Below are 27,149 nucleotides of genomic sequence, written 5' to 3'. Positions count from 1 at the left end.
CCACAGATATTTGTAATTGGCAATTAAGGATAAAAATGGATCAAGCTATTGCTTGGAAAGATTAGGCTCCCCACTCCTCCCAAATTCCTTTTATACACTTCATAAGAGTATGTAAATGACTACTGTTAAAGCATTATGTTTGGGCATCATCGTATAGTTTATTAAAATCTAGAAATCTATAGTATGTGGTCTTGAATCAGCCCTCTATATACAAGTATCAAATTTTGGTCCCTAACAAGACCATATTGCCATCCTCATTAAAAGATGCATTCAAATCTATTTCAGTCTATGCAAAGGTTATGTGATGCAATGAGTTTCAGTATATAAGTATAACTAAGTATTTAAGAATATATAGTGTATACATTATATACGATATGGGAGTCAGATTCTCGAAGTTCAACTGAATTATTTGTCTAGGATGGGTGTCAGCAACTTGTGGCTCTGGAGCCGCATGCAGCTCTTTGGACCCTCTGCTGTGGCTCCCTGTTGGTTGATCCCACCACTGGCTGGCCCTGCCCCTCACCCTCCCCTCCCAGTCAATCCTCGTCAATCCTGAGAAGGTAAGGGCAATGGTGGGGGATGGAGAAGCAGCCAGGGCAGAGAGAGGGAGATACAGAGAGAGGGGGAGAGACAGACAGAGAGATACAGAGGGAGGGAGAGATGTCAAAAGGGTTTTGTGGTTCCCGGTGTTTTTTAACAACAGGTTCTCTGCCCTAATGACCGGCTGGGCAGGCGTGATTGGGTGGGGTGTCATGTGACTGGTGGAAGTGAGTGATGTCGAGTTGGCCACGCCCATCCAGGTCTTGTGGCTCCCAGTGTTTTCTTTTCTGTGGGAAACGGGTCCAAATGGCTCTGAGTATTTAAGGTTGCAGACTCCTGGTCTAGGAGAAAGCAGCATTGTATTAACTTTGGTCTTCCCTTAGGTGTGTATATGTATATGTATATGTGTATGTTTATACATTTCCAATAATTGATATTATGATGTATTTTCAAATAATTTTTCACTCACAGAAAATTAATTTCCTATGTTTTAGGATCAGGCAAGATTGCTCAACAAGCCAGTAGTAAATAAGATTCATATGACTCCTAGTACAATCCTAAATATTCAAAAATAATTTCCACTGAATTCAGCGAGACTTACTTCAATCATATGTAGGGAATATGTACATTGCCCAGGGTCACATTTGAAATCCTACAAATATGACAAATAAATATTACATAGCAACTGCCAGAGGATCTTTTTCCGATATTTGCATGGTGTCCTCTGCAATCCAGCAGTTATGCATTAAAGATACCTTGAAAACATATACAGCAAGGACAATGCAAGTAAAAGACACGTATAAAGGGGATTTTGAGGTGATTTGATTTCGCAATGGAGGACAATGTGCCAGAAATCACAGACTGATAATGGATGTAGGAATGTAGCTTTAGATAGATTTTAGATTAATTTGTTCAGTATTCTAAATACAAACATACATATTTACTGCCTACCAAGACTAAACAGAAGTAGTGATGAAAATTCTGAATTTTGAGTTTAAAATACAAATGACAATACGATAACATATTTTACATCTTTTTAAAGTATTAAAGTATGAAATTGTTTAATAATATCTAGATCATGTATCACTTCCAAATAGCAATGTCATGGATATTTTTACTCAAAAGTTAAGTGTCAGAATTGTGAAATATATTGAAATGAAGCCTAGGTGTACTGCTGCTACTTTCCAGTGAAATAGTTTTGCAACTTGGTAGCATACAACAGATATAATGAACCTGCACTTATTTTTGAAAACATAGTTCAATAACTTTGAATGTCTTAGCATCTTCATAAATTAATGCTGCTTGTCAATTTTGATCATGTGATCATGAGGATACTGCAATAGTCTTAAGTGCACGGACTAGTATCACTTTTTTCAGTGCCATTGTAACATCAAACCATCACTAAATGAATGGTTTTAAGTTAAGGACTAACTGTATAATGTCATAGCTTAACAGATATGGCATATATCAAGAACATTTGGCTCTAGAGAAATTCAGGTATATTAGTCTGTTATAGTGTCATCTTTTTATGTTAAGGACCTAGAAATAAAATGATAACATGCGAGCTACAGTTGATCTATCCCACAAAATTAAGTTGATTTATAATTGTAACGCTACATTTCATTGTAGAACATGTACAAATTCCATTCATTTTAATGGTAAGAATACTTTTTAAAGGCTGCAAATGAAATGCAACCTCAACCAGTAAAATGAAATAGCTTTGAAATAGTCTTCTCTACCGTGACATCTTCCAGAAAAGTTGAAATTATAACCTGTTGACCATACTGGCTGGTAATTCTGGAAATGACACACCTCAGAGATCTGGAGAGTACCAGATAGGATGGAGCTCAATTTTTGATATGTGCTACCAGGGAAAAATTGAATAGATTCTCCTCTTGTGTTTTCCCCACTCTACTTGTTAAAATGTAAAAAGTGAGAAATACATTTTGGAAAACTGGGTAGTTAGTATTTAAAATATTAAATATTATATTTAAGCTGTACGTTGGCTCATGAAGAAAAGTTAGTGCATTTATACTTCATTTTACTACATCCTTCACAATTTTAAGTTATATTTTTATTGTAATACACTTTGAGATTTTAGATCAGAAGCAGTTATTTTTAAAAAAAATAAATGATTCTATTACTTTTTTAAACAGTTACTTATATATTTATGACTTTTGAAAAATAATCTTACAGCATTACACACTCAGAATAAATGTTTTTTCCATATAGGAAACATGAATTTCCTTAGATCAGCCTTTCACAATCTAAGGTCCTTCCAATTGTGTGAATGGGTTTGGATCCAATATTAGGTTCCACAAACATTGCTAGAGCTACAAACATTCTTTCATGGAAAAAAAATAAGTTTAGCTTCCACACAATAAGATAAAATTGGTGATTTCCATATATTATGCAAGAAGCATGTTTACATTTAGTAGCTTGTTTTGCATATTTGAATCAGTTTCTAATAGTATGACACTGCCTAAAGTCTCATTGCTGGATCATAGGAACATTGGCAGCATTCATACATTTGTAAGATCTTATAGATGAGAAATGTTCAATTCTGCACTCAATGCCTTTGCTTGACTATTCTTTGTAGAATAATCTATCCGATACAAAACCAAACACAAATCATAACTATTCTCCCAAATAAATAACTCATTAAAACTCCAAAGCAACATCCAATTTGAACATGCACATAAACACAATACAGAGTTAGATATCAGAAATAACATAATTATTAAGGTGACAACACAGTGAGAAGAATAATATAAAACGCCAAAAGAAGCTGTGGGCTGCTCCTATCCTTTGCTTCAGTGGTGGGTTTCAATTTTTTTTTACTACCGGTTCTGTGGGCGTGGCTTGGTGGGCGTGGCATGGCTTGGTGGGCGTGGCTTGGTGGGCATGGCAGGGGAAGGATACTGTAAAATCTCCATTCCCTCCCCAATCCAAGAGAAGGTTACTGCAAAATCCCCATTTCTTCCCGATCAGCTGGGACTTGGGAGGCAGAGAATAGATGGGGGTGGGGCCAGTCAGAATTTCCGCTACCGGTTCTCTGAACTACTCAAAATTTCCGCTATCGGTTCTCCAGAACTGGTCAGAACCTGCTGAAACCCACCTCTGCTTTGCTTGCTATATATTGGAGGACTTTGCTCTTCTCACACCAGCTTTGCAAGAAGTATTTTTTAAAATAATGTTCTCGCGGAACAAAGTATTCACACATATGTAGAAAGCAAAGATTTCTTTCCAATATCAGTTCTACAGCAAAGGACTGGAAAAGTTAGAAGATAAAATACAGAGCACCAGAGAGATGAGCAGACAGAACAACATAGATAAGTGCAGAATCTGGAAAAAAAGGCCAAGGGTTAGATGCATGCCGTCCTTCCACCAATCTTTGTTGCATTGTAAGAGTGGGGCTGTTTTAGGCCACAATCCTCAGGCCACCTACTGGGGACTAGTAAGAGAAGCTCCAAAACAGCCAACTGAACCAATCAGTTGACTATACTAATTACTGCCATATTTCAAACCAGCCTACATTAAATATCAATGTCATTTCAATCTTAAAAGCCATTTTTAGGGAAACACGCCCCATTGATTTCTGTACAAATTACACATAAATTGGTTTGTAGCCAGAATCTCACCCAGGTTTCCCAAAATCATTGAGATTTTGATGCAAAGAGCTCTACCTCTTGTCCCCAGCTGACCTGTAGCCTTAGTATCAAGTTTCCAGGTTGAACCCATAGCTCTCTGCTTTCAGAAACTCTTGACTGTTGCTGAAAATTGGCTGACAGGCATTTGGCCTGACTTGAATGACAAAGGCAAGGTTGTCATAAAAAAAATAGGAATGGAGAAAGGGAGGGAAGAAAGATGTACAGTACCACTGGGAATGAATGGAAAAAGGAATTTCCAAGGATATTAGCATTTGTGTTGATATTTCTGGATTTATAATATATAGATAGATCTCTTATTTGCCAGGAGAATGAACTGGGAATCTACTTTCCACAAGTATTTGGGGGTTCAACTTTTGTTATGGTTAAAATTGACCACGTGTGCTGGGACTGAGTGAGGTTGTATTGTAATATCACAAGATTTCCCATTCCTGTCCTAACCTGAAATAAACCAGTACCAAATGAGGAAAAAGACAGGGTTTGACAAAAAGTTTTTAAAAATTGTATTTGCTTCTGACAAAAATAGGATTGCCAACATGATCGCCAATGTCCAATGATGGATATGGCACAAGAAGAAGAATTTGCTTCTGACTTTAGAATCATTTCAGAAACCTCCCAAAACTATTGGTAATATACCTCTCAATTTTTTCTAGGGACACATTTAAATGCTACTTGGAATATTTATAAAACTGCCTCTTCTAGGCTTGTAGCAATAATTGGCTTTGTACTATCATTATAGGAATATACCTGCAGCTGTACCAATGACACTGTCTTCTCCATGGACGTGAGTTCTCAGGGATGACACCTGTTAGGTTTAGCTTGCAGCTTACTCCTAACTTGTTGGTCAGGCAATATCTGTTTCTTTAAGAAACAACTGAGCCATGTAATCAGGGTTTGCTGAACCCTGTAATTAGGCTACAGTGCATAAATAAGCAGCACAGAGAAGCGTTCGTTCTTCCTGGTTCTTCCGGATTGATACCTGATTGTATCCTGTTGCTTACTATGTCTGTTATATGGTACTGTATACCAAGAGTTACTAAAGTCTGTTTGCTTTGGTAAGGGAAGATACTTACTGGACTGATATTACTGTTTATGACCTTGGACTGTTTTACTTACATCGAGACTGTTATCTATAAAGTATTATTCTCACACGAGCTGGACGTTTATCTCCTTCCCTGTGTGTTTCTGCTCTGCTCGTTGCACAAGCAACAAATACTTTTTACACACACCCTAACATTGGTTATGGGCCCAGAACGTTCCAGGGCTCTTTAATTTGTTTTTGTGGAAGTGAGAAGTGCAGGCAGTGGGTGTAGTAGTCAAGATGATGGCTTTTGAGCAAGGTACAAGTTATTCTACTATAACCCGGTTGGATGGAACAAACTATGTTACCTGGTCCACAAAGTGCTGTCTACTTTTGCGAAAAGAAGGACTTGCTAGCCATGCAGGAGTAGATAAACTTTACTTGCCTTTTACAGAATATCCATACTTTTGCAAATACAAGGACATATAAACTCAGCACATATAAGCAGTGCTTTCATATGTGCCTGATGGAGAATATCTGCCTTATTCAATTAAGATAAGGGCACCTTTTCACAGGTTCTTTTTTTAAACTGTATTCAATTAGACTGACTCAGTCTCAAAAGCCAGAAACCTGACCCAGGACAGGTAATTTTCTTTATATCTCCCTATACTAGTTGAGGAAATGTTTATGTCAGCTCTGGAGGCCATCTTTTCTTTTGGATCTTCAGCGATGCCACACTTAGTGCTGTGGGAAACTGGGAGGGAGGTTTGCATGGAATTGGTAGAAGTATTTAGTCATAACAACATTCTTTTCTCTGAGAGTCAAGGACGTTCAGCCTGCACCTGGAGTGGCATGACTGGGAGGCATCTCCAGTTGGGATGGTGGATTGATTGGCCCATGTAATGGACATGTGGCTGCAGAGGAAGGGACTTCAACTTTCTTTTGGGTGGGGAAAACCTGGGAGCTTTCAGAGTTAGGTTTTCCCAGATGTGCCAATATGACATCTCTAATAAAATGGAACTTTGAGAAACTGCCTGCTTCAGAGTCTTCATTGGTTGGGGGCGTTACTTGGAACCCTGACATTAACCTGAATCTTCTTTAAAAAAACCCTCAACCCAGCTCCCCACTTAGCGGGGTGCTGTCCGGGGTCCTGAGCCCCGACTGTCGACCTGATCACCGGGCGGTATAAAGACTCAGGGAAGATGGAAGAGAAGATGGCAACTATAGAGGGAGCCACCGGGACTGGATTGGGGGTCCTCCTCGAGACCCTTTACTCCCCTTCAGAGGCTGTGGTGGCTGCAGCAGAGTCCACCGAGGCTGAGTGCTGACGGGGTGCCTGGCCCAAACAGCTGGTGCCTTGGTAGGTCTCTCAGCCAGATCCTTCCTTATGGGGTGAAGCTGCGGGAGCTGGCGATCGGGGCGACGCTTCAGGAACCTCGGATGGGGACGAGCAGAGCGGAGCATGCCCAGGAGTTCGAATGGAGCAGCGCAACCTCTTGAGCCCAGCAATTCCCGGGAGTGGGGCAGTTGCTAGCGGATCTCCCAGAGTGGTTCAACCAACACAACATGGGCAGCATCGCACAACCTCCCCCCACTGTCCAACATGGGCGCAGGGGCCACAACTGCCCAGAGTGGAGTGTCATCTTCGTTCCACTCAGCGCAAAGTGGATTGTGCCTCAGCCTCCCCTGTTGGGCCTGGTCTACTGGGATGACAGCTCCTGCAGGAGTCAGTGCAGCACCGCAGCAAGGCCTGCTAGGGCATTCCAGCCCGGGTCTGCAGGAAGAACCGTGTTGCATCTGTCAGAACCTTCACATCAACACCCCCCCTTGCCAACCAGTCCTCAGATTGCCTCCTGCTGACCAAATCCCCCCTGGCTGGGCCTTTTACCCCGGTCAGGAAGTACCAGTGGATGCCAGCATTGGCCCCACCACCAGCACCGCAACCTGCCCAGCCAGCAGCTCCTCCCCCATGGTTCAGAGCAACGTTTGTCAGATCCCCAGGGAAGCTGGCCTATTTCCTCAATTGGATTTGTCCCACATTGACTGTTATGGGGATCTATACCAAACCTATCAAGATATAGTGTCAGCCATTGCTGATAGCATGAATGAGCGGGACACGGCAGATTGGATAGCCCAACTACAGGATGAAGGAGCCCCAGAGCTAGAGGATGCTCACGAGTTTGTGCAACTGTTCCGGGCCCGATTTGAAGTCATGGCCCATAGGCAAGAGGCTGAAGCCCAGATCAAAGCCCTGAAGCAAGCGGACCGACCACCAAAAAAATTTGTCTGGGATTTCCAGAGGATGTCCCGAAAACTGAGAGACTGGCCTGAATGCCTCCTCGTCTACCACTTCAAAGAGGCCAGGATCTCAGGCAAGCTTGTGGCATCAGGGGAGTTCCAGATTGTATACAGGACTGGTACAATATAGCCATGGCAATGGACTTAGAGATCCACCCACATCGCAAGCCTACCCAGGAGAAACCAGCCAAGAGGACCCTGGGTCACTGAACTCCTGCAAAGCTGGCCAAAGTGCCTCAGCCAGCACCATCGGGGACAATCAAGTGCTTCCAATGCGACCAGCATGAGCATAGAGCATCTGAGTGCCTGGCCCCCGCCCCAGTCCCTCAACTCCAGACCCCATCAGCATCCCGGGGAAGGAGGATCCCAAGGAAGCCACCAGACAAGGGGAGAATCGCCCAACAAGCAATTCCTCTTCCCCCAGCCAGGAGTGAGGAAACTCCTGCTTTGGAGATCCCTCCGGGCTCTGCCAGTAGAAGCAGCAGCAAAGAAGACCCGATGGTAAGTGAAGCCATACTCCCCTTCACAGTCAAGACCCGGATAGTAGGGCCAGAAACTGGGGTCTAGGAGGACGTAGAAGCCGTCATAGACACCAGTTGTACCAGGTGACTGATTAGTCTCCCCATTGTCCAACAGCTAGGAATAAGCACGAAGCCCCTAGTGCATCCCATATGCTTTGGGCAAGTCGATGGGACGCTAATAGGCGGAGCCCCAGCCACTTTAGTCACGGAGCTCATTAGACTGGAAATGGGGTGCCACAGGGAGCTTATCTGGTTCGTAGTAGCCCCCAAATGACTGAATCAATTATACTAGGGCTTGCTTGGCTAGACAAATTTGGCCCAACCATCACGTGGGAAGATGGTTACCGGAAACTGAGAATAGGCATTGGTCCACTGCCACCAATCCCACCAGATAATTGTCAACAAGCAACAACCTCTGTGCAACCCCAGCTGGCTAGAAAATACTGCAGCGGCTACAGACAGACTCCCTGGCTGCCCCCAGGTGCCCAAGGAGTATTGGAATTTGACAGACACCTTTAGCGAACAAGACTGCAATTTCCTCCCCCCCCCACTGCCCAACAGACTGTGATTGAATTCGTGCTGGGAGCCAAGTTGCCAAAGCCAAGGATGTACTGCATGACCCCAAAAGAGATGGCCAAATTGAGAAAATACATCAATGCCAATTTGGCCAGGGGTTTCATTCAGCCCACAAAATCCAAAGTAGCAGCCCACGTGCTGTTCAAAGAGAAAAAAGACCAGGGATGAGGCTTTGCGTTGATTTCCATGGAATTAACACCATGTGCGTGGAGAACACCTCCCCGTAATGAAGGACTTGCTAAGTCACCTAGCAAAAGGTAAGGTGTTCACTAAACTAGACCTAAGAGAAGCCTATTATTGAATATGAATTAGAGAGGAAGATGAATGGAAAACTCCCTCTGAGCAGCTTCCAATTTAAGGTCATGCCCCCACAGTCTTCATGAGGCTAATTAACAAAGTGCTGCATTAGCACTTGAGTGTATAACCAAGCAGACATATAACCCCTTAATTAAACAATAATCAATAAGATGCAAGAAAATAAAATGAAATCAAAGGCTAAAAAATCAAGAGGTATCTAAACATTAGGAATCTAAGCATGTGAATTTGTGCGCCTTTTTTGAGAAATAACATCAGAACTACCTACTTCCAAGTAAAGTTGCGTAGGTTGGATTTAAATTTTGTATTCAGGGCCTTGAGAGGAAGGTAACAACCTTGTAAACATCTTAACTTAGTAGAAACAACCATGGCTTCTTGGCTAAAATTTGGTTTCCAACTGTTGCAAAAGGTAAACTGAAAAGAGACATAATAGATTGCTAGTAGATTGTTACCCTACACTCAGAGACCTACACCAGGGGTGTCAAACTCGATTTCATTGAGGGCTGCAACAGGGTTGTGTTTGACCTTGGGGGGGGGAGCTGGGGGGACATGGCCAGGGTGGGTGTGGCCAGCTCGATGTTACTCGTGTCGGGGGCACCTTTGGTGGCCCGAGCGCTCTGCCAGTTAAAATGGGCTTCCGAGTTCAGTTTCTGGCTGTGATGGCCTCCTGCAACCCTATGCAAGTGAAAATGGAGCTTGGGAGGGCTGCAAACAGCCCTCGTGAGCACCATTTTCAGTTGCGACGGTCTCCTGAAAGCCTCTGCCAAGGAAAACGGAGCTCGGGAGGGCTGCATGCAGCCCTCCCGAGCTCCATTTTCCCCGGCAGAGGCACCACAGACCGGTCCTTCACTGTTTCCAGGGCAGCCCCACAGGCCAGATCTAAGCACCCTGTGGGCCGAAGCTGGCCCCCAGGTCTTGAATTTGATACCCCTGACCTTTAAAAAGTGGCACACAACTAATATTGGATTTGTTTTTGTGGCAATCCAGTGATTTCATGGAAATTTGTGACAATACAGTTCATTTGAAATGAATGTAGCTAAAGAGTAGTTTCATGTGTTCATAGTTTATATTCATGCACTAAACATGCACATGCAGTACATGCAGATCCACTCTAATGCAAGAGAATTACATGCCAAGCGTGTTAGGCATCTAGACAATTACAAATGCATCTACATAAAAGCTCAATTATACTTTTAAGGCTTGTGCACACATTGTCTACCCAAAGTGGATGTCATCTGCCCTGTGGAAACTAGTTTTCCCAATAAAGTCTCACTTACCTCTAGTGAATTAGCTCTAGCTCATCTTAGAGCTAGCGTGCTGCTCCCTAAAGGTAAGCAAAGCAGTTTAACAAGGAGTAAATTTAATGTGTGCACAAGCCCTAAGGGATACACCTGCATTCAGATATACAAACAGGTGACTGTTAAATGATTTAGACTATTTGAAATATCCTCCAAAGTGAAACAGATAAAAAGGAAGTAAACAGAAAAAGAAATATGCACATTGACTTATTTCACATACACAGACACACAAAATTAGATTCTAGCCCTATTGAATTATGATAAAATATATTTGCAGAACCATTCCTATATACCAGTGATGGCTAACCTTTTTGCCATTGTGTGTCAAAAGCGAGGGGAGCACGGGGGTCACGCACGCGCGTGCCCACACCCATAATTCTATGCAACCCGCACGTGATGGCACAGTGGGCCTGGTAGACCAGTTTTTCACTCTCCCCAGAGCCTTTCTAGGAGCCTGGGGAGGGCGAAAACAGCCTTACCCCCCCCTAGAGACCCTCTGGAGGCCAGAAATGGCCTGTTTGCCGATTGGTGGGCCCAGGAAGCTCGAAAATCAGTTGGGGGGAGCTGAACTCGGATGCCCACTGATATGGCTCCGCGTGCCACCTGTGGCACGCATGCCATAGGTTCGCCATCACGGCTATATACCAATACTGTACATGATCTCTTCTATAGTCTAATTATACTACAGACTGAAATCTCAGCACGTCACAAATACAGATCGTCAAGTGTTTTTTTTTTTTTAATTACTAGGAAATTCCTTGTTTCATAAAGAAAAATTCCGGGGTTTCCCAAATCTTTTCTAGACTTCTTTTTCCCAATGTTAATTTTATAATGCTTTTTTTTTTTTTACCCAAAGCAGCAGCATGCCACAGACTGATTTATATTTGTTCTTTTTTTCAGTTTTGCAAGTTTATACTTTTGTACTGTATTCAGTTTAATCCAAATTCAAAAAAAATCAGGATAAACATTCATATTGAAATCCATAGTGAAAGGTGTAATTTCACATAATACGAATCTAAAAGACTATTTTTTAAAAATTATTCCTTCTGTGTGTATTTTAACCTAAAATACACAAATGAATTTTGACCCTGTGTTGCATAATTAATTAATTAATTAATTAATTAATTAATTAATTAATTAATACTAATTCATAGTTTTATCTGGAGAAAGATGTGCAGTGCAGCTGTTGTAGGGTAACAAAAGTGCATGTCTTCCAAGAATACTTTGTAAGAAATGTTTCCAAAAAGCATTGCTCCAGATGCAACTCTGAATGGAGCACTAAGGGCTTCATTAGCACGCCTTGCCAATCCAACAATGGATTGTGTGTGTGTGTGTGTGTGTGTGTGTGTGTGTGTTGGGATGGGGGTGGGCAAATATTCTTCCAGTTACTAAAAATGGAGATTATAGTACTGGAAAATTTTTCACAGTGGATGTATATACAGGAGAAAAATGATCCAGATTGCATGCCATAACAGCTAGAAATTATAGTCCAATAGTTAAGAGGGCAAGAGGTTGGGGAAGGCTGGTATATAAAAGATATTTCTGAATTACATAGAATTATTTTTTTAAAAAAAAGTTAACTGAATACTCTCAGGAATTGACTTATCATTTCTAAGGAAGAACAGAGCATGTTTGTTTTAGAAACCACTTTCTAGTATTGTTAAAATTGTTATCTATTGCATGTGTTTCCCATTTTTCTATCATGGAGGACCTAAGATTCTCACATCCAGATCTTGATTTTTTATCTGTTTTTTTGGAACTTTGAGCTATGGACAATTCTGTTCTGTTCATTTGTTTCCTAATTAGCAGTCTCAGCAAAACCTTTCTGCTTGATCACTTGGTAGCAAACAGCCAATAATGTACAGTAATTCCTTGTCACAAGTTTTTATAACTTTTGTGTTTTTGATCTGCCATGTTTCAAAGGACTTATAAACTGCACTGATATACTTTAGTTTAGAGTTCATGTTGAAGGTTCTGAAAGGTATAATTACTTATCTTTACATGTTTTGTTCATTTTTGTTTTACATTTTTGAAGCTGATTGGGAAATCAGAAAGTTGTATACAGACTGGAATCTGGAGCAGATGGGAAGCTGCGTTCCTTCATTTTCATATTTTTATACTCTAAGAATTGAGTATAGTTTTGCACATATGGCAAAAATAAGAAATGGCTATGGCTAGATCTCCATATAAGTTTCAATAAATGAATTTGAGATGAGATTAATAATTTAAGCTTTATGATGAATTGAAAACTAACTGTAGGTTTATTCCTTTTTTTCTGAACATGCTTTCTAGTATTTCAGGATAGCTTTCAGATAGTCATAAAAAATCCCTTTTTATACTCCCCCTCAAAGCTCTGCTTTTAACTTACTCAAATTTGCTGTAGTTTTTGTGATTTTCCTACAGCAATATTTCTTAAAATGCATTAGAAGGAACATCAGTGTTTCCTGAATAACTCCAAATCCAAAATAAGTATTTTATGGAGTTTAGATCCATTCAGTTTAACTAGTCATAAAAGTTCTCTGTTCATGAATAAAGAAGAAAAATTGGCAGATTTCTTCTCAGTCATCACACTGAAGCTATTTGCTAATAACTTAAGACTAATAACTTAATAACTAATAACTTAAAAATAAGTTATTAAGAATATAAGCTTTAAGTTAAAAGACTCTGACAATTATTATCCTGCAATATATATTTGAAATATCATTTTTGGTACTTAAATATTCCAAAACCAAATATTGAAATAGGCTGAAGGTTACACTATTTTTAAGACATTTTTTTGCTCTATCACTTGAGGTAATATATCGTGATATATAAACTCATATATCCCACTAAGATTTGTAATTGATGTATTAAACATAAGGGAATTTTAAAAAAGAAATATGAACACATATTTATTTATTCCCTGTTTTTTTAAAGATAAAATATCAAAGATGCATCTTTTTCAAAATTGTTAAAAAGTTCTAAGAAATATTTTCTTCCATTATGAAATTTAGTTTCGACTGAAAAACACTCACACACATGCACACACATATATATATACACACATTCGTGTGCACACATACACACACTGATTATGTACATCTGACCTTTTTACCCTTGCCTTCTGATTTTCTGGTGATTAAATGCCTTTTCAGTAAAATTGTCTCTGCATGGCAAAATCCGTGCAGATGAGACTTCATAGTGTTCCTATCTAATGCATCCATCACCTTTCATGACAAAGTAATTAATGCCAAGAAAGGCTCATTTTATACAAACCTGTTACTTTTGCAACAATTTTTAGAGATCCGTTACAGACTAATTTAGTTAGTTAGTACAGGCTATATAGGCTATCATATGCTATCTGATTTTGGAATCAAGTAAAAAACTAATATTGTGTAGTCTATTCAGAAATGTTCCTTTTCTTCTTCCCTCCACCCACCATTCCAGTTTGTGCAGAGCAAGCCAGCATACAGGCACGCAAGACAGGCTCACAAACCATAAGCAAAGCAAAACTTTCATGGTAGGAACGACAAAGGAATGATGCAATTGGTAAGTGAAGAGGGAAAGTTTTCAATTTGTTCTGCAAAAAACAATGCCTATTTGTTGGGTGGCTGCCACAGAGCAGGATTATTTTTGAAGGTACAAATTGATATACAGGGCCATCCAGTTTCTTATTCTATAGGAATATGTGCAATATGACTTCAAACATTTCAGAACAAACTCCATCTTTAATTGATTGCAAATTATCAGTGCATCAGATATGCAAAAAAGTTAGAAGGAATTCAAAATGAATAGCTTAATAAGAAATGTTAGAATTAAAGCAAAGATTAAAAGAGAAACTTCAAACATGCCAGGTAATAAAAAGACGTATGCAAAAATTTTAGGGTCTGTATAGTAGAAGGGTATTCTTTAGAGGTGAAGTGGAATCAATATTAATGTCATCTGCACTTCAACACTATTTGGTACTGGGAAGAAAAACAGCCCTAGTCAACTTTTTTGTTCTATAAATAACTGTTTAACTTAATCAATCTCTGCTGTTCCATATTTAATTAACCTTAATTAAATGTATTAGTGTACTGTACTAATATTTAGAAAATATCCTCAATACTCCTAGAGATCCATAAACCCTCTTCCCTCATGTTTTTGAGAAATTCTTAAAAGGCAGTTTTATTTTACTGGGACTTCAATCCTAGTTAGGATTATTGGTGTATATATTGAGGCCATTTATTTTTTGTTTCAATACTAGTATTGTTAAAAGCATTGCTTCTTTTAAAAATACCCTGTTTCCCCCAAAATAAGACATCCCCTGATAATAAGCCCAGTTGTCCTTTTGAGCGCATAGCAATAAGGCCAAGCGCTTATTTCAGGGTTCAAAAAAATATAAGACAGGATCTTATTTTCGGGGAAAAACAGTAATTTATTTGATTCCTATGATTGTTTATTTATAATATATTATTTATATTATAACCTGTAACTTGCCCATAGTCTGGTTGGGCTATAAAAACCTGCACAATCAATCAATCAATCAATCAATCAATCAATGTCACATTTCACATATTTTCCTGCTAAATAATGTGGCTGTCCTATGGAGAATGGAACGTATGTATGATTAACCTAATTTATCTGATTTTAGGTCCAAATTAGAATTTTATCTGGAATGGGAATTAGCTCAGTAAAATTTACTGAATATTCTGAAATTGTAAATAATATTGGGGTGGTGTTATAATTAAATAACGGATTTTGCCAAACATAATTCCCTCAGCTTATGATAATGAATGATATGTCTTTTCATCACTACAGCTACAGCTGGTCAAGATCTCTGTAGATGCCCACACTGAAGCAATGCCAAATAGTGAACAAATCACATAGATAACGTTCACAATGCCAAAATATTCTCTGAGCCAGAATTTAGCTGGTACTAATGATTTTTTAAAAAAATTAGAGTAATTCCTCCTCTCATGAAGTTTTTTTCCATAAATAATTGAGAGACAAATAATATAATTTCATTTAGTGTGTAATAGTTTTATTATAGGATGTTAGCTTAGTTGTTAAGTCTTGTGGATTCAAGATTGAAGAAAAGAATTTGGAAAAATAAAGATCTTTGCAATTGTTTTTCCATATCTGGTTCCAACTATTCCACCTCGAAAGAGTTGCCCTATAATTCTTTGTGAAGTGGCAAGTACTTCATTGCCCTAGGAAATTTAACATAGTTTTGGAAAATCAGTCTTGACTATTTCTACAACTTCCCAGGACAGAAACTTGCTTATTGTGCATTCACTCCACAAACTTTTCATAGATTTTTTTTTCTACTATACAGTTTTTATTCATGCCAGGCTGATTATGAGGGAAAGAAAATGATGCAACAGTCAGAAAATCTTCAAAATTGTTCTAAAACATAAAGAAACAAGCATAAACAAAAACAGAAGAAAATAAGCAATCCTTAAAAAAAACTTTAAATAAAAAGGGAGGGAGAAAGAAGGGAAGAGAGTAAAAAAAGGAGAGATTAAAAAACCCAGAAAAGACAAATGAATATTAAGAGCAGGCACATTCATGGACAGACGCCAGCTACTTACGGTCACCTCGGTGATTGCTATATCAACAATGCTACCCACAACAATCAAGGCGTCAAATGTATTCCATGCATCACAGAAATAGTGCTGCATGTGTCAGGGAAACCAAAAAGAAAAAAAAAAGAAAAAAAAGAAAGAAAAAAGAAGAGAAAGAAGAAAACAAACAGGAGAGAGAAGGAAAAAGGGTATAAAAAACCCAAAGAAAAATCAAAACAAACAAACAAACAAACAAATAAATAAATAAAGCATGAAAGAGGGAGAGAAGAGAAAAAAATAAGGAAAGAAAGAGGTTATGTGGGCATAGTAAAAACTCTCTTACCACTCTACAGTACTGGTTGCTCATACCTCTGTAACATGATGGAGGGTATCAATAAAAAGCCTGGTTAGTTAGAACGTTACACTCAAACATGTCTGGTTTGGTTTGGTTTCATCTTTTGGGGAGGGGAAAAAAGCACACATACCCCAATCTCTGTGCGCCTTCACCAGCCACCAGTTGTGACCAGTGAAAAGAAAGGAGGTCTTCAACCCTCCTCCTTTTTTCCCCTCCCCGGGAGAAGGACGACGGCAAGGTCAATAAAAGCATGACTAGAGGGAAGAAAACATAAACCAGAAAAAAAGAGAAGATAACAAGTAAAGAAGAAGAGAAGGAGGATTTGGTGGCATCCTAAGGAGAGTAGAGTTATACTCACATTAGTTTCACTGAGAATGACGTCTATAATGCTGCCAATTACGATGAGGAAGTCAAAAATATTCCAAGGATCACTAAAGTAACCCTACATAAGGGAGGGGCAGGCAGGATGGGGATTAAAAAGGAATGTTAGACAGACAGAAACAGTTCAGAATTGGCATTAGAATCACTGCCCTAATAATGCCAGGGGTTGTAGAAGAGCAGCTAGGATCAGGTGTTTCCATATAAGCACACAAGTTGGCATTACTCAAACATGTAATCCCATTGAAAGCAAAGGGATCAAGTGTTTGTGTAAGGACTGCCTGTGTGTATGCAAATTGGGGTTAGATTAATTCTGACTAATGTGAAGGAGTCCTTCCTTTACTATTTTATATTTTCTTTTGGTCTTTTTATGTTTTATACCACTGATTTGTGGGTGGTTCATTAGAGAGTAGCACTAATAGGAAACAAATTGTTCCCACAGCTGAATTCTAAAAGGTTGTCTAGAGCCTAAAACAGAGCATTCTTTATATTCTGAGGATAATAACCCCATAATGGCCATTGGTTGCGTTGTGCTCAGAGTCAATTAAACTATAACTGACATAAATCAGCTGTCTTTGGAATATCCTGCAGACAGAGGAGGATTGAGTAGAAAAAAAAAACTTTCTTGATTATGAAAAAGTGGATCTTTACCAACAGCTTACATGGCTTTAAGGCCTACTGAATTCAAGTTTCTCCTTTTGTACAGACAGCTGTCATCTTTCATCCATATACTATCATATTTATTTAATTTATCCATTACTGTAGCATTAGATCCACTTTAATATTAAAAATGAATTTGTGTAAGGTAGGGTTTAAACTGAAGATTGATATCTTATAAATTCCTGAGGTGGAATTTACTCTGTTTTTAAATTAAAAACGTGGGTAAATTTCTAAGTATTTCAGACATTTTTGCAAGACTTGCAAAACTTCTTTTTCACACATTTATATTCTAAAATCATCTTCCCACTTTTAGTTTATCCTATTAAATAGTGCATAGGCTGGTTTTTGGTTGTTTACTATTTTGTGCTAATCTGATTTCCCTGTTTCTCCAGCTGAGATCCGTTTTCAAAGAAACCAAATACAAGTGGCACAGGAGATGTTGTTCTTAGTACAGGAAACTACAGGTCGTGGGTGAAATGTGAGCCTGAATTCCCAGGATTTTTTAAAGAAAAAAAAGGGGGGGGCGGGGAGGGAAATGGGAAAAGCAATTAGTTCCAACACTGGCGGGAAAACCAGGTTTAGAAATGTTAAGAGGAAAGCAGTTAGAATTCACAGCTAGGCTAGATTTTGAATCAAGATTGGGTAGTTAGATTGCAATCCAACATCCCTGGATTGAAAATCTTTCTGATTTTTACTCCTCAACAGTTGGAGGAACTGTTAAGAGTGTTTTGTGGGGAGAAAGTAAAAGAGAGGGTGAAATTAGAAAGAAGTAAAATGCATTTTTGAAACATACATAAGGAAAATTTCCAGGTAAACTTTGAAACATCATGGGCTAGTTTGAATTCAGCATTTTAATTATGGAGGAATAATTTTCTATTTATTATCCCATTAAAACAGGACTGAGTGCATTGGGAATGGAAGAAAGCATCAGTAGAAGATACATCATTCAATATTCTGCCTATAAATTTAGAGGTAAATGTTAAAATTAGTGTCGATGGTCGCCAGCATCTCTAGGAACTAGATCAACCTGGAATAAATATGGAATTAGACATTTACATCAAAGAAAAAAAAATGAAGATTAAAAGGCACAGAGATTTTGAGTAATAACATAATACAAACATTCAATGCATACAAGATCTTCATGTCCTCTTTACCAACAGATGAAAGTTTTGAAAACTCAACCAAACCTGTTTCAATGAAATCAAGAGTGGGTAGCCACATTTTTGGACACTAAACCGAACAGAATGTATACTAGCATATTTCAAATGATTCTTAAGGGCCAAATTAGATGTGATTTAAAATAAATGTCTTGTTCTATTTTAAAATCAAATAGCCATTGCAGTGTCAAGAATCCAGACTGAGATTAGAACAGTTAATTCTCTTCCCCTATTCATGTTATTTAAGTAAAAAGCTCCCATTGTGAATAGTAGAGTCAATGCACATATAATTTCAGCTGGGACTAGAGAGATATGAAGGTTTAACTACCACTTCCCTCATGTCTTTGCCTCAATCTGCATTCCCTATTCCTTCTCTCTCAGTTCTAGCTATTTGAAATTAGCAATATTCATGACAGATCTATCTAGTTTATCTCTCAAAGCTATCTATACCAACTGTAATTTTTTTTTGGTATACAGTTTTGAAATATTTCATAATTTTACAAACTGTACCCAGTAAAACACAAAATAGTCTACTGTGGCTACAATTGTTATTGTGTACATTTTGGTAACGTTTTCATGACAAATACTAAATTATTTATTACATGCTGTCTTTACTTCTGCCCCAAAACAAAACTTGAAATTAATACTTCCACATGTGCACCAGTGTAACCAATAAACCACAATATTCCTCATAGGAATAAACTTTACTAGCCTTAAGCAAGTCTAATTAATTTATTGATATACTGGTTTTTAGGAAATTAGACACTGCTAGGAAAAATATTTGTATATTTATCAAGCTATTGATGTTGGATCAGGGTTATCATACAGTGATTGGCAAGAAAAAAGTCACTGTTGTACAAAATATAAACTATTTATATTTAGATAAAGGAAGAAGGATTTTAAAAATAGTTTTAGTATGGTGTGAGAGAGTGAGTCTATTCCCACTGAATATCTCAGAATTTATGGCCAACCACATTATGCCTTTTAATCTTCTGAGTTCTTGGCTGTTGGCTAGGGAGATAAGCTTTGTTTGCCTCCAGTCATTATTAGGGTATTATTTTACAAAACAAAGCTTCATAATAAAAAAAAGAGGATAACTAAAAGCTAACCAATTTCAGAATAAAGCAGATCTTGTGATTTCAAGGGGATTTGCCAGATTTTCTAGCTTTACCAACTAAGATTACCAACAGTATTTTGGCTCGGTCGTTTAGTGAAGTAAACGCATGAGGTTTTAAATGAATCCATTACAGTAAAGTTCTGCTCCATTAAAATATAGGCCTAAAACTCAGGAAAGAACAAGATTCATTTTGTAGAACTTAAGCTATTTTCTCAAACCAGCATCTCTTATGCAAGAGGTTATCTATCACAGAACTACAGTATTCTGTGTTTATATAGGAATAACCAAATAATAGTTTATAGTGTTGTAAAGCTTCTTGTCTTTTAGTTTCAGCTTTTTTTTTTACTACACACCATTGTGTAGTCTGAGAGACATCATTAAACATGAACAAGCTGAAATAATAATAAAAATATTCTAATTTGATTGAAAGTAGGAACATTTAGGAATAGGGGCAGGCAAACTTTTAATGACAAAGGTTGCAAAATGATTTTGCCTGGCAGGGTTAAGTGAAGCCAGGATTTTCAAATGAGTTTTTTTTAAGTTTGGGGAGGGGTCTTTAATGCTGAATAAGATTCTTTTAGGACTTACAGTACACTTTATTTTGTTTTAATGTTTCTCACTTCAAAGTGGCTAGAAACTATGTTACTTTTAGCAAGTTGAATAGCAGCTTTGAAGAGTCCCCAAAAGGGATTTAAAACAGTGGTAGGTTCCAACCGTTGTTACCACCGGTTCTCTTCGCGCACGTGCTTTGCACGCGATTGCTGTGCGCATGCTCGCTTCACTCGCACGCACGCCAAACTTGCGCTCTGCGCAAGCGTATTAGATTTCTGCCCAGCTGAGGTGCAGCAATCCATTCTGCCACACCTATCAGCTGGGCTAAAAAACAACAAATAAAGGTAGGTATAACGCGGGGGCGGGCCCAGCTCCCAGTCATAGAGAACCAGTTCGCTGATGTCACATCATCACCACTACCGGCTCACCCGAACCGGGCCAAACCGGGAGCAACCCACCACTGATTTAAAGCCTGTATGGCACCCTGGTGCCCCATGTTGCCAAATCCTGGTATGATCAATCCTGAACTCAGCTCTCCACCTAAATTTCCAGAAAGTCTGGATTTAAAAAAAATTGCTAAGCCTTGTTGGGATAATATATTTATAACCACTATAAATCAAGTAAATAACATATTTTGCAAAACTCTTACTATTCTTTACTATCTACTCTAGTCTACTTTTCTATTTCTTTATTATTTTACCTGTTGAAAAAAATGTTCTTTAAAGGAAATTTCTTTTTAGGTATGTTTGTTTGATTTTGTGGATGACAAGTTGCTATCAACAGTTACCAAAAACTCACTGAAAACCAAGTGTCTGAAACTGTTTCCTGGGCCACGTGATTTATCTTTACGTAAGAGCTTTAGAAAGGGAACAGCTTATTGAAGCAATGACTCCTCAGTCTAGGAAGGAGGAGGCGTTTTCCCATCAGAAAATTTGTTGTGAGTTTCTTCTTCTCCCAAGAGAAAAAAAGCTAGGGAGGGTTTAACGAAAAACAAATTGATAGCATTGTTTATTTTTGCAACTGAAATGGTTAGAGTGAAACAATTAATCTCCCACCCAATGGGAGTCCTCTTGCTTACTTGTCAGAGGTAGAGTTAGGTTATCATTCTGTTTAAAATTCCAGAAGAGTTCCCAGACCTCAAGTAGGAATTTCTTTATGTTACAGAATGCCCTGAAATTTTTTTTTAACTCGAGAGACAGGAGGTTAGATATTTTTTTCCCTCAGAAATAATAGTTTGGCTTCACTGTTAAATACAATACTTTTTTTTTTCTAGCAAACCATTTCAGAATCAATTAAATATGAAAAATCCCATCAAACGTACACAGTAAGTGGGTGGTATGGAATCTCATTTGTGCAAGGAAAAAAGCACCTGTCAAACCAGCCCTTGATTTCCTTGCCTATTCTCCGCTTATCCTTCGTCTACTCAAAGTTTTCTTGGTCTTTCATGCTGAATGGAGAGAATGAAGTAGAGAGGAGTGCAAATTTCCTCATATTTGTTCTTTTTGTTCATGAAGTATTTCATGAACCTGTCCAGATAGCCACAGGAACCCATGAGCCATGTCTGCCTGTTGTTTATGTCAGCAAACAACAAAACCTGTTAAAAGAAGCTCTCATCTAGCATCCTTCAGCATCCCTTTCTTGGCTAAATACCAAGGAATCCTTCACATCCCTACAGCCTATTTGAAAATCAGTAGCATTAATCAATACTATCGTTGCGAACCAGTAGTAAAGGTAAGTAGAACCCACCCCTGCCTTCTTCCCTACATCCAGTTCAGTAGTGTCCACAAGATAAGGAAGGGTCAAAACAGCGGTTGACATATGTAAACAAGGATAGTGATTTAATCATGATGCTGCCACCTCCATTTTGTTTTGATCTTTCTCTCACTGATCCCATTGTCCAATTGATCAGCTATCAGCTAGTAAGAACAAACTGCAGTGCAATTAAACAGTTGAACAGTTAAACAGTTTCTCTCCTACTATGAGTAAGTGAAAACTTCTCTCTTGTAGGCATCAGGATGATGGGAGAGTGAGCAAGTTGTAGAGTCTGGTTGGCCACTGTGACAAACAAAACATTGGACTAAGATGAGCCTTGACAAGATCCAGCCAGGCTATTCTTATATTCTTTAAGATGATCTTTCTCAATCAAACTGGTGGCTCAGCAGACTAAAAAGCATTGTGATTAACACCAGCTGTCTGCAATTACTGTAAGTTCGAATCTCACCAGGCTCAAGGTTGACTCAGCCTTCCATCCTTTCTAAGGTAGGTTAAACGAGGACCCAGTTTGTGGGGGCAATAAGCTGACTTTGTATAAATATACAAAAGTATGAAGGCTATTGCTTAACGTGTTATAAGCCGCCCTGAGTCTCCGGAGAAGGGCAGCATATAAATCAAATTTAAAAAAACAAACAAAAAACTATGCTTCCCATTTTTGATAGCCCCAGGCAGACTAATGTAATCAAAAGTCTGAAATACTTGTCAGTGAATTTCCTTATTCTAGAAAAATAGTTCTGAATAGTCCTAAAAAACACATTCTCTTTTTTTTTTGTTGATATTCTGCAGCATTAACAGTTAAATTTGTATTTTATTTCATTTTACTTCATTTGCATTTTATTTAATATTTAATGTTTTAATTTTGGATTGTTAAGCACCCCAACTAAAAATATTTAAATTTGGTACATTTTTGTTATTCCTTAAATAAGTTAGTTGAACAGCTTTATCCTATGCAATTCATGTTTATGTCACCAAAACATGTGATAGTTGAAGCAATTAGTTGTACAGTATATGTGGTAACTGGCAACTATGAGGTAGCAAAAGATGGCTCCAGCCAGTTTCGCTTCAGAGTTGAAGCGAACCTGGATCTTTCAATGGGTGTGTTACTCGGAACACTGACAGTAACTGGATTTCATTCTAGCCACTATGTATCTTGGGCTCCACCTATTAATAAAAATGTAAAGGTGGAGCCTTCCTATCATTTTTAATCTTTCTAATCCAGGCCTGAATTAATAGGGAGAGTCCTGACCATTTAATACAACGAAAATATATCTCTGTTCTTGGTCTGCAATGTTTTGGAAACTTTAATTTTTATTCCCAGGGTCAATGAATTCTGTTATTTTATAGAAATATATTTGATTAGTGGTGCAAAAGTTTTATCATAAATCCTTGGCATACTTGTGTATCGTTTACACATTAGTTGGGCCTTATGGTACTGGCTAATTCCCTTCTGTGTTGCATTGGCTTTGAAGACCCATTTGTTTTCTTTTCTGCGGGTGTCTCGACAAGTTTTTATGTGTCAGTATTGTGAAGAGATTCGGTTATGCAGCCTTTCTCTTTTTTTTTTTTTTGGCTTGGTGACTGACATTTTCTTGATGTCTTTCAGTGAGCAGGGTTCCGTTACCTTCTTCTTTGAACAACATAGGAAAGCCTTTAGGGTGGAGTGCCTTTCTTGGATCTCTCAGACCATCTGATCGGTGGCACCTCATTTTCTCCTACCTGCTCTGCCATACCAGCTTGTGAGAAAGGTTTCCTTTGAAGCCTGTAGTCTTGGCTCACTGCCTAACTAGATGTGGGGAACATGTTCTGACACCTCCACATTGTATTTTTCTCCTGATCAAAATCAATAACACTATGCATCTTGACAGGTGTAGAGCAGATTCTAGGACTTTATACCGTGCTGTATTTTGTGTATCCAAACCATGATTTCTGTCATACATCTGCAAATTCAGTTTGATCCTCTTTTCTTCTGACATACAAGCCTAAATCTTAACCTGTCATGTATCCTACACTGGGCTTCTTTCCATGTCAAAAATGTATGGTATAGGGGATTGCATTTATGGTTTTGCTTGGGAACCTAATTTGCACTGGTGGATGTATTAATTGTTTCTTCCCAATATTGCATCACTCATCATCCTAGTCAGAGTTTTTCTTCTTTGCCATAGTGGTGCAGTGGTTAGAATGCAGTATTGCAGGCTAATTCTGCTGACTGCCGGTTGCCAGCACTTCGGCAGTTTGAATCTCACCAAGCTCAAGGTTGACTCAGCCTTCCATCCCTCCGAGGTTGGTAAAATGAAGACCAAGATTTTTGGAGGCAATAGGCTGACTCTGTAAACCTCTTAGAAAGGGCCGTAAAGCACTGTAAAGTGGTATATAAGTCTAAATGCTATTTCCCATTTTATTCTGTGTTTTCTTTTGTACAATCTCTTGCCACTGCTTTATATTCATCTCATATTATCTGTGCACAGTACCTGAGGCTTTCTCCTAAGTCACATTTCTTTGAATTTCTTTAATTCTTGGGTCTTCTTGTTTGGTCAGTAAATCTTGAATAGTCATCTATAGAAGACAACAAATATATAATTTTCCACCTAGTATATTATTTGTATTGACCCACAAATATTGCTGTGAATAAACTCTGAGGGTTCCTTTGTTTCTTTATCTCTTCTTTTGGGAAAAAAAATGGTCCTGTATCTTGTCCTGATCCAATAGCAGGGTTGTTATGATTGATTTCCATGTGGTCATATTTTCTAGCATTTGGCTAAATTCTCCAATTTATGTTCCAAGCTTCTGTGCCAGAGAAGTTTAAATAGTTGGTGTGTTGTTGCTCTAGTTTTATTGTCTTCGAAATCCACATCAAAAAGTTCATATTATTAAAGAATATATTTTATAACTAATTCATCATATTGGGTTATATCGCTTTGGTTTCTTTTAAACCCTACTTTTTCCAGAGTCATATGCTTCATTGACAGGAGTTTAGACTGGTCTGAGATGTAGTGGTCATCTTGTATTGTTAAATTCATGCCTTTTTTGTGTCCTGTGCATGAGAATCTCATTAAGCTTCTTCTGCTCAGAATGTCCCTCTTTCCATATATTAGATCAGTGTTTGTCAACCTTGGCCACTTGGCCAAGCAGTGTGGACTTCAACTCCCAGAATTCCCCACCCAGTTGAAGTCTACACCGCTTAAAGCGGCCAAGGTTAAGAAACACCGTGATGAATAAGTGATACGTAGCCATCCTGTGTTCTGGAGAAAGACAAGAGTAATCTCTCCTGAATTTTATTAGTTTGTATTCTGTCCTTTGCCTTTCTTTCGCTGTTGTGGATTGATTCCATTCTCTTTGGAATATATGTACGCTGGCGATTTTGGTTTGTCTTTCTTGGGGCGCTTGGCATACAGATGAGCCAGAGTACTGGTAGTCTGAATTTAGCTTTATGATTCTTCAGAGATACTTGATCTCTTTCAGAATTACAGAATTCAAAGTCAATTATTATAAAGCTCTGCTCCACATCTTTCATTTCTAAGAAAGAAACTACCATTTCATCGATTAAGAATTTAGAAGTAAAGTGGATTAGTATTTCACCTTGGATTCTTAAGTCTTGCCTCTCAAATTGCTTGACCACGTCAAGCATTTCATTCACATGCAAATGCAGGTTTTCATCTCTTACTCTCTTGTTACAGTACAGAAATTCCTCAAAAGATGTACTTTTGAAATGGTGGATTTTTCATCATAAAGGTCAGAAAGATTCCTTGATACCCTCACTTAGTTCTAAATGATATTGAAAGTAGAATCATTCATTATCAACCATATCACTTGTGAGGCATCCTGTGTTCTCTAATACTTCCCTCTATCCATGAGTCCTTCCTCTTCTAGCATGTTTGCAAACCCTTGGTCATTTTGACTAGAGAAGTCAGGTTTGTTCAGCTTTTATACAGACTGCCTGAGGAAGAAATTTGCTGCTTTCCTTCCTAGTTTTCAGGTGCACAGAACGGTTAACAGTTTCTTCGTCTTTTACAAGAATTTTTACTTTTTCTGTGCTGATCTTATGTAATTCTATTTGGAGGAAGCTCTTTATGTTCCTGAAAAATGCCTTCCTGTAAAATGAGATTCACTTAATGTAAAGATTATGGGGGTAGGTTGTCTAGCTACAACTAGAAGGAGATTTGTTTACATGAAATACAAAACCTAAGCAGACCAGCCTGGCACTTGGCGCTACCCTGTTTCACCCAAGATAAGACATCCCCTGATAATAAGCCCAATCGGGCTTTTGAGCGCATGGCAATAAGGCCAAGCACTTATTTCAGGGTTCAAAAAAATATAAGACAGGGTCTTATTTTCAGGGAAACATGGTACATCCTACCAGAGGAGAGTCAAGGGGAGAATACTCCATGTGTGAATAACTAGGGAACAAAGGTAGAAAAGAAAATCCTGAGATTAGCAACTTCTGGAAGAAAGAGCAAACAGAATAACAAATAAAGATAGAAATCCTAACTCTACCCATACCTCACCGCCCCTTATGGTCAGTAGGTTATGAGGTGCTGAGAAAGGGTGCATTTGAAGTCATGTTGTCAAGAGAAATAAGCATTATTACTAGATGAAGCAGATTTGAATCCCTTGGATCCTGGTTAAAAAACAGCATGCAATCACTTCTTTATTATCGTTTCGCACATTCTGACTCATCAGCCTAAATCAAATACATGAGTTCTATGGAATATTATTGTATCAACAGCAACTGATATCAAGCAAAGATAATGCATGCTTTATTAAAGTCACGAGACAATTTAGCCATGGCAATAGATATGAAATTAGCATTGCCAAATGGAAGAAAGGAGAAAAAAAATCTTCAAAGCTAAAGCTACCTGGAGATCATAGCAGACTGTTAGAAAAGCACAGTCTATATACAATATTTATTAGTTTCCATTTCACAGGGGTTTTTTTAAAGTCAACTACTGCAATTTGACTACCTTATGCTCTTCTGAAGGGATGACTCAGTAAATGAAAAATGCTCTACAATATTCAATTCACTATTTAGTAAGGAAAAGACACAACTCCCATCTTTGAAATCTGTCTCAAAGCATATTTTTCACTTCTCCCAAAGGCGTTTCCCCCCACCCCAGGAAAAAAGTCAGCTCAATTTTTTCACCATGATAGAACTACAATTCCACTTGGAACAGTTTATTTATTCCTATCCAGTTCTTTAGTTCTGATATTACTTTTCTTGGGTCCCTTAAGTATTGTAAACATATTATAATAAAACAAGAGTACTGGTATGGATGATTATATTGATGAAGCCTCAGTCCATATCTCTGTATAACTTTAATCAACAATTATTTGTAAAAGTTATTTGGGGAAAAATATAGGTTCAATTCTAAGAGCATTAGTATCAGGAGGACAACAGATG

At 38.4% G+C, this 27,149-nt stretch overlaps 1 protein-coding gene across 1 annotated transcript in view; it reads right to left on the bottom strand.

The window, feature by feature from the left end:
- Nucleotides 1-27,149, bottom strand: part of CACNA1C (calcium voltage-gated channel subunit alpha1 C) — a 476,362-nt gene that overhangs the window by 46,533 nt on the left and 402,680 nt on the right. Inside the window, 1 exon segment of the mRNA XM_070946686.1 lies at nt 16,476-16,559. Coding sequence (XP_070802787.1) covers nt 16,476-16,559 — 84 coding nt within the window.

The sequence above is a fragment of the Pituophis catenifer genome, unplaced genomic scaffold (genome assembly GCF_029215685.1).
Source record: "Pituophis catenifer annectens isolate HBS135680 unplaced genomic scaffold, rPitCat1.0.hap2 SCAF_7, whole genome shotgun sequence".
NCBI classification, from domain to species: domain Eukaryota; kingdom Metazoa; phylum Chordata; class Lepidosauria; order Squamata; family Colubridae; genus Pituophis; species Pituophis catenifer.
The sequence above is the reverse complement of the archived record's forward strand: the minus strand, read 5'-3'. Positions and strand labels throughout refer to the sequence as shown.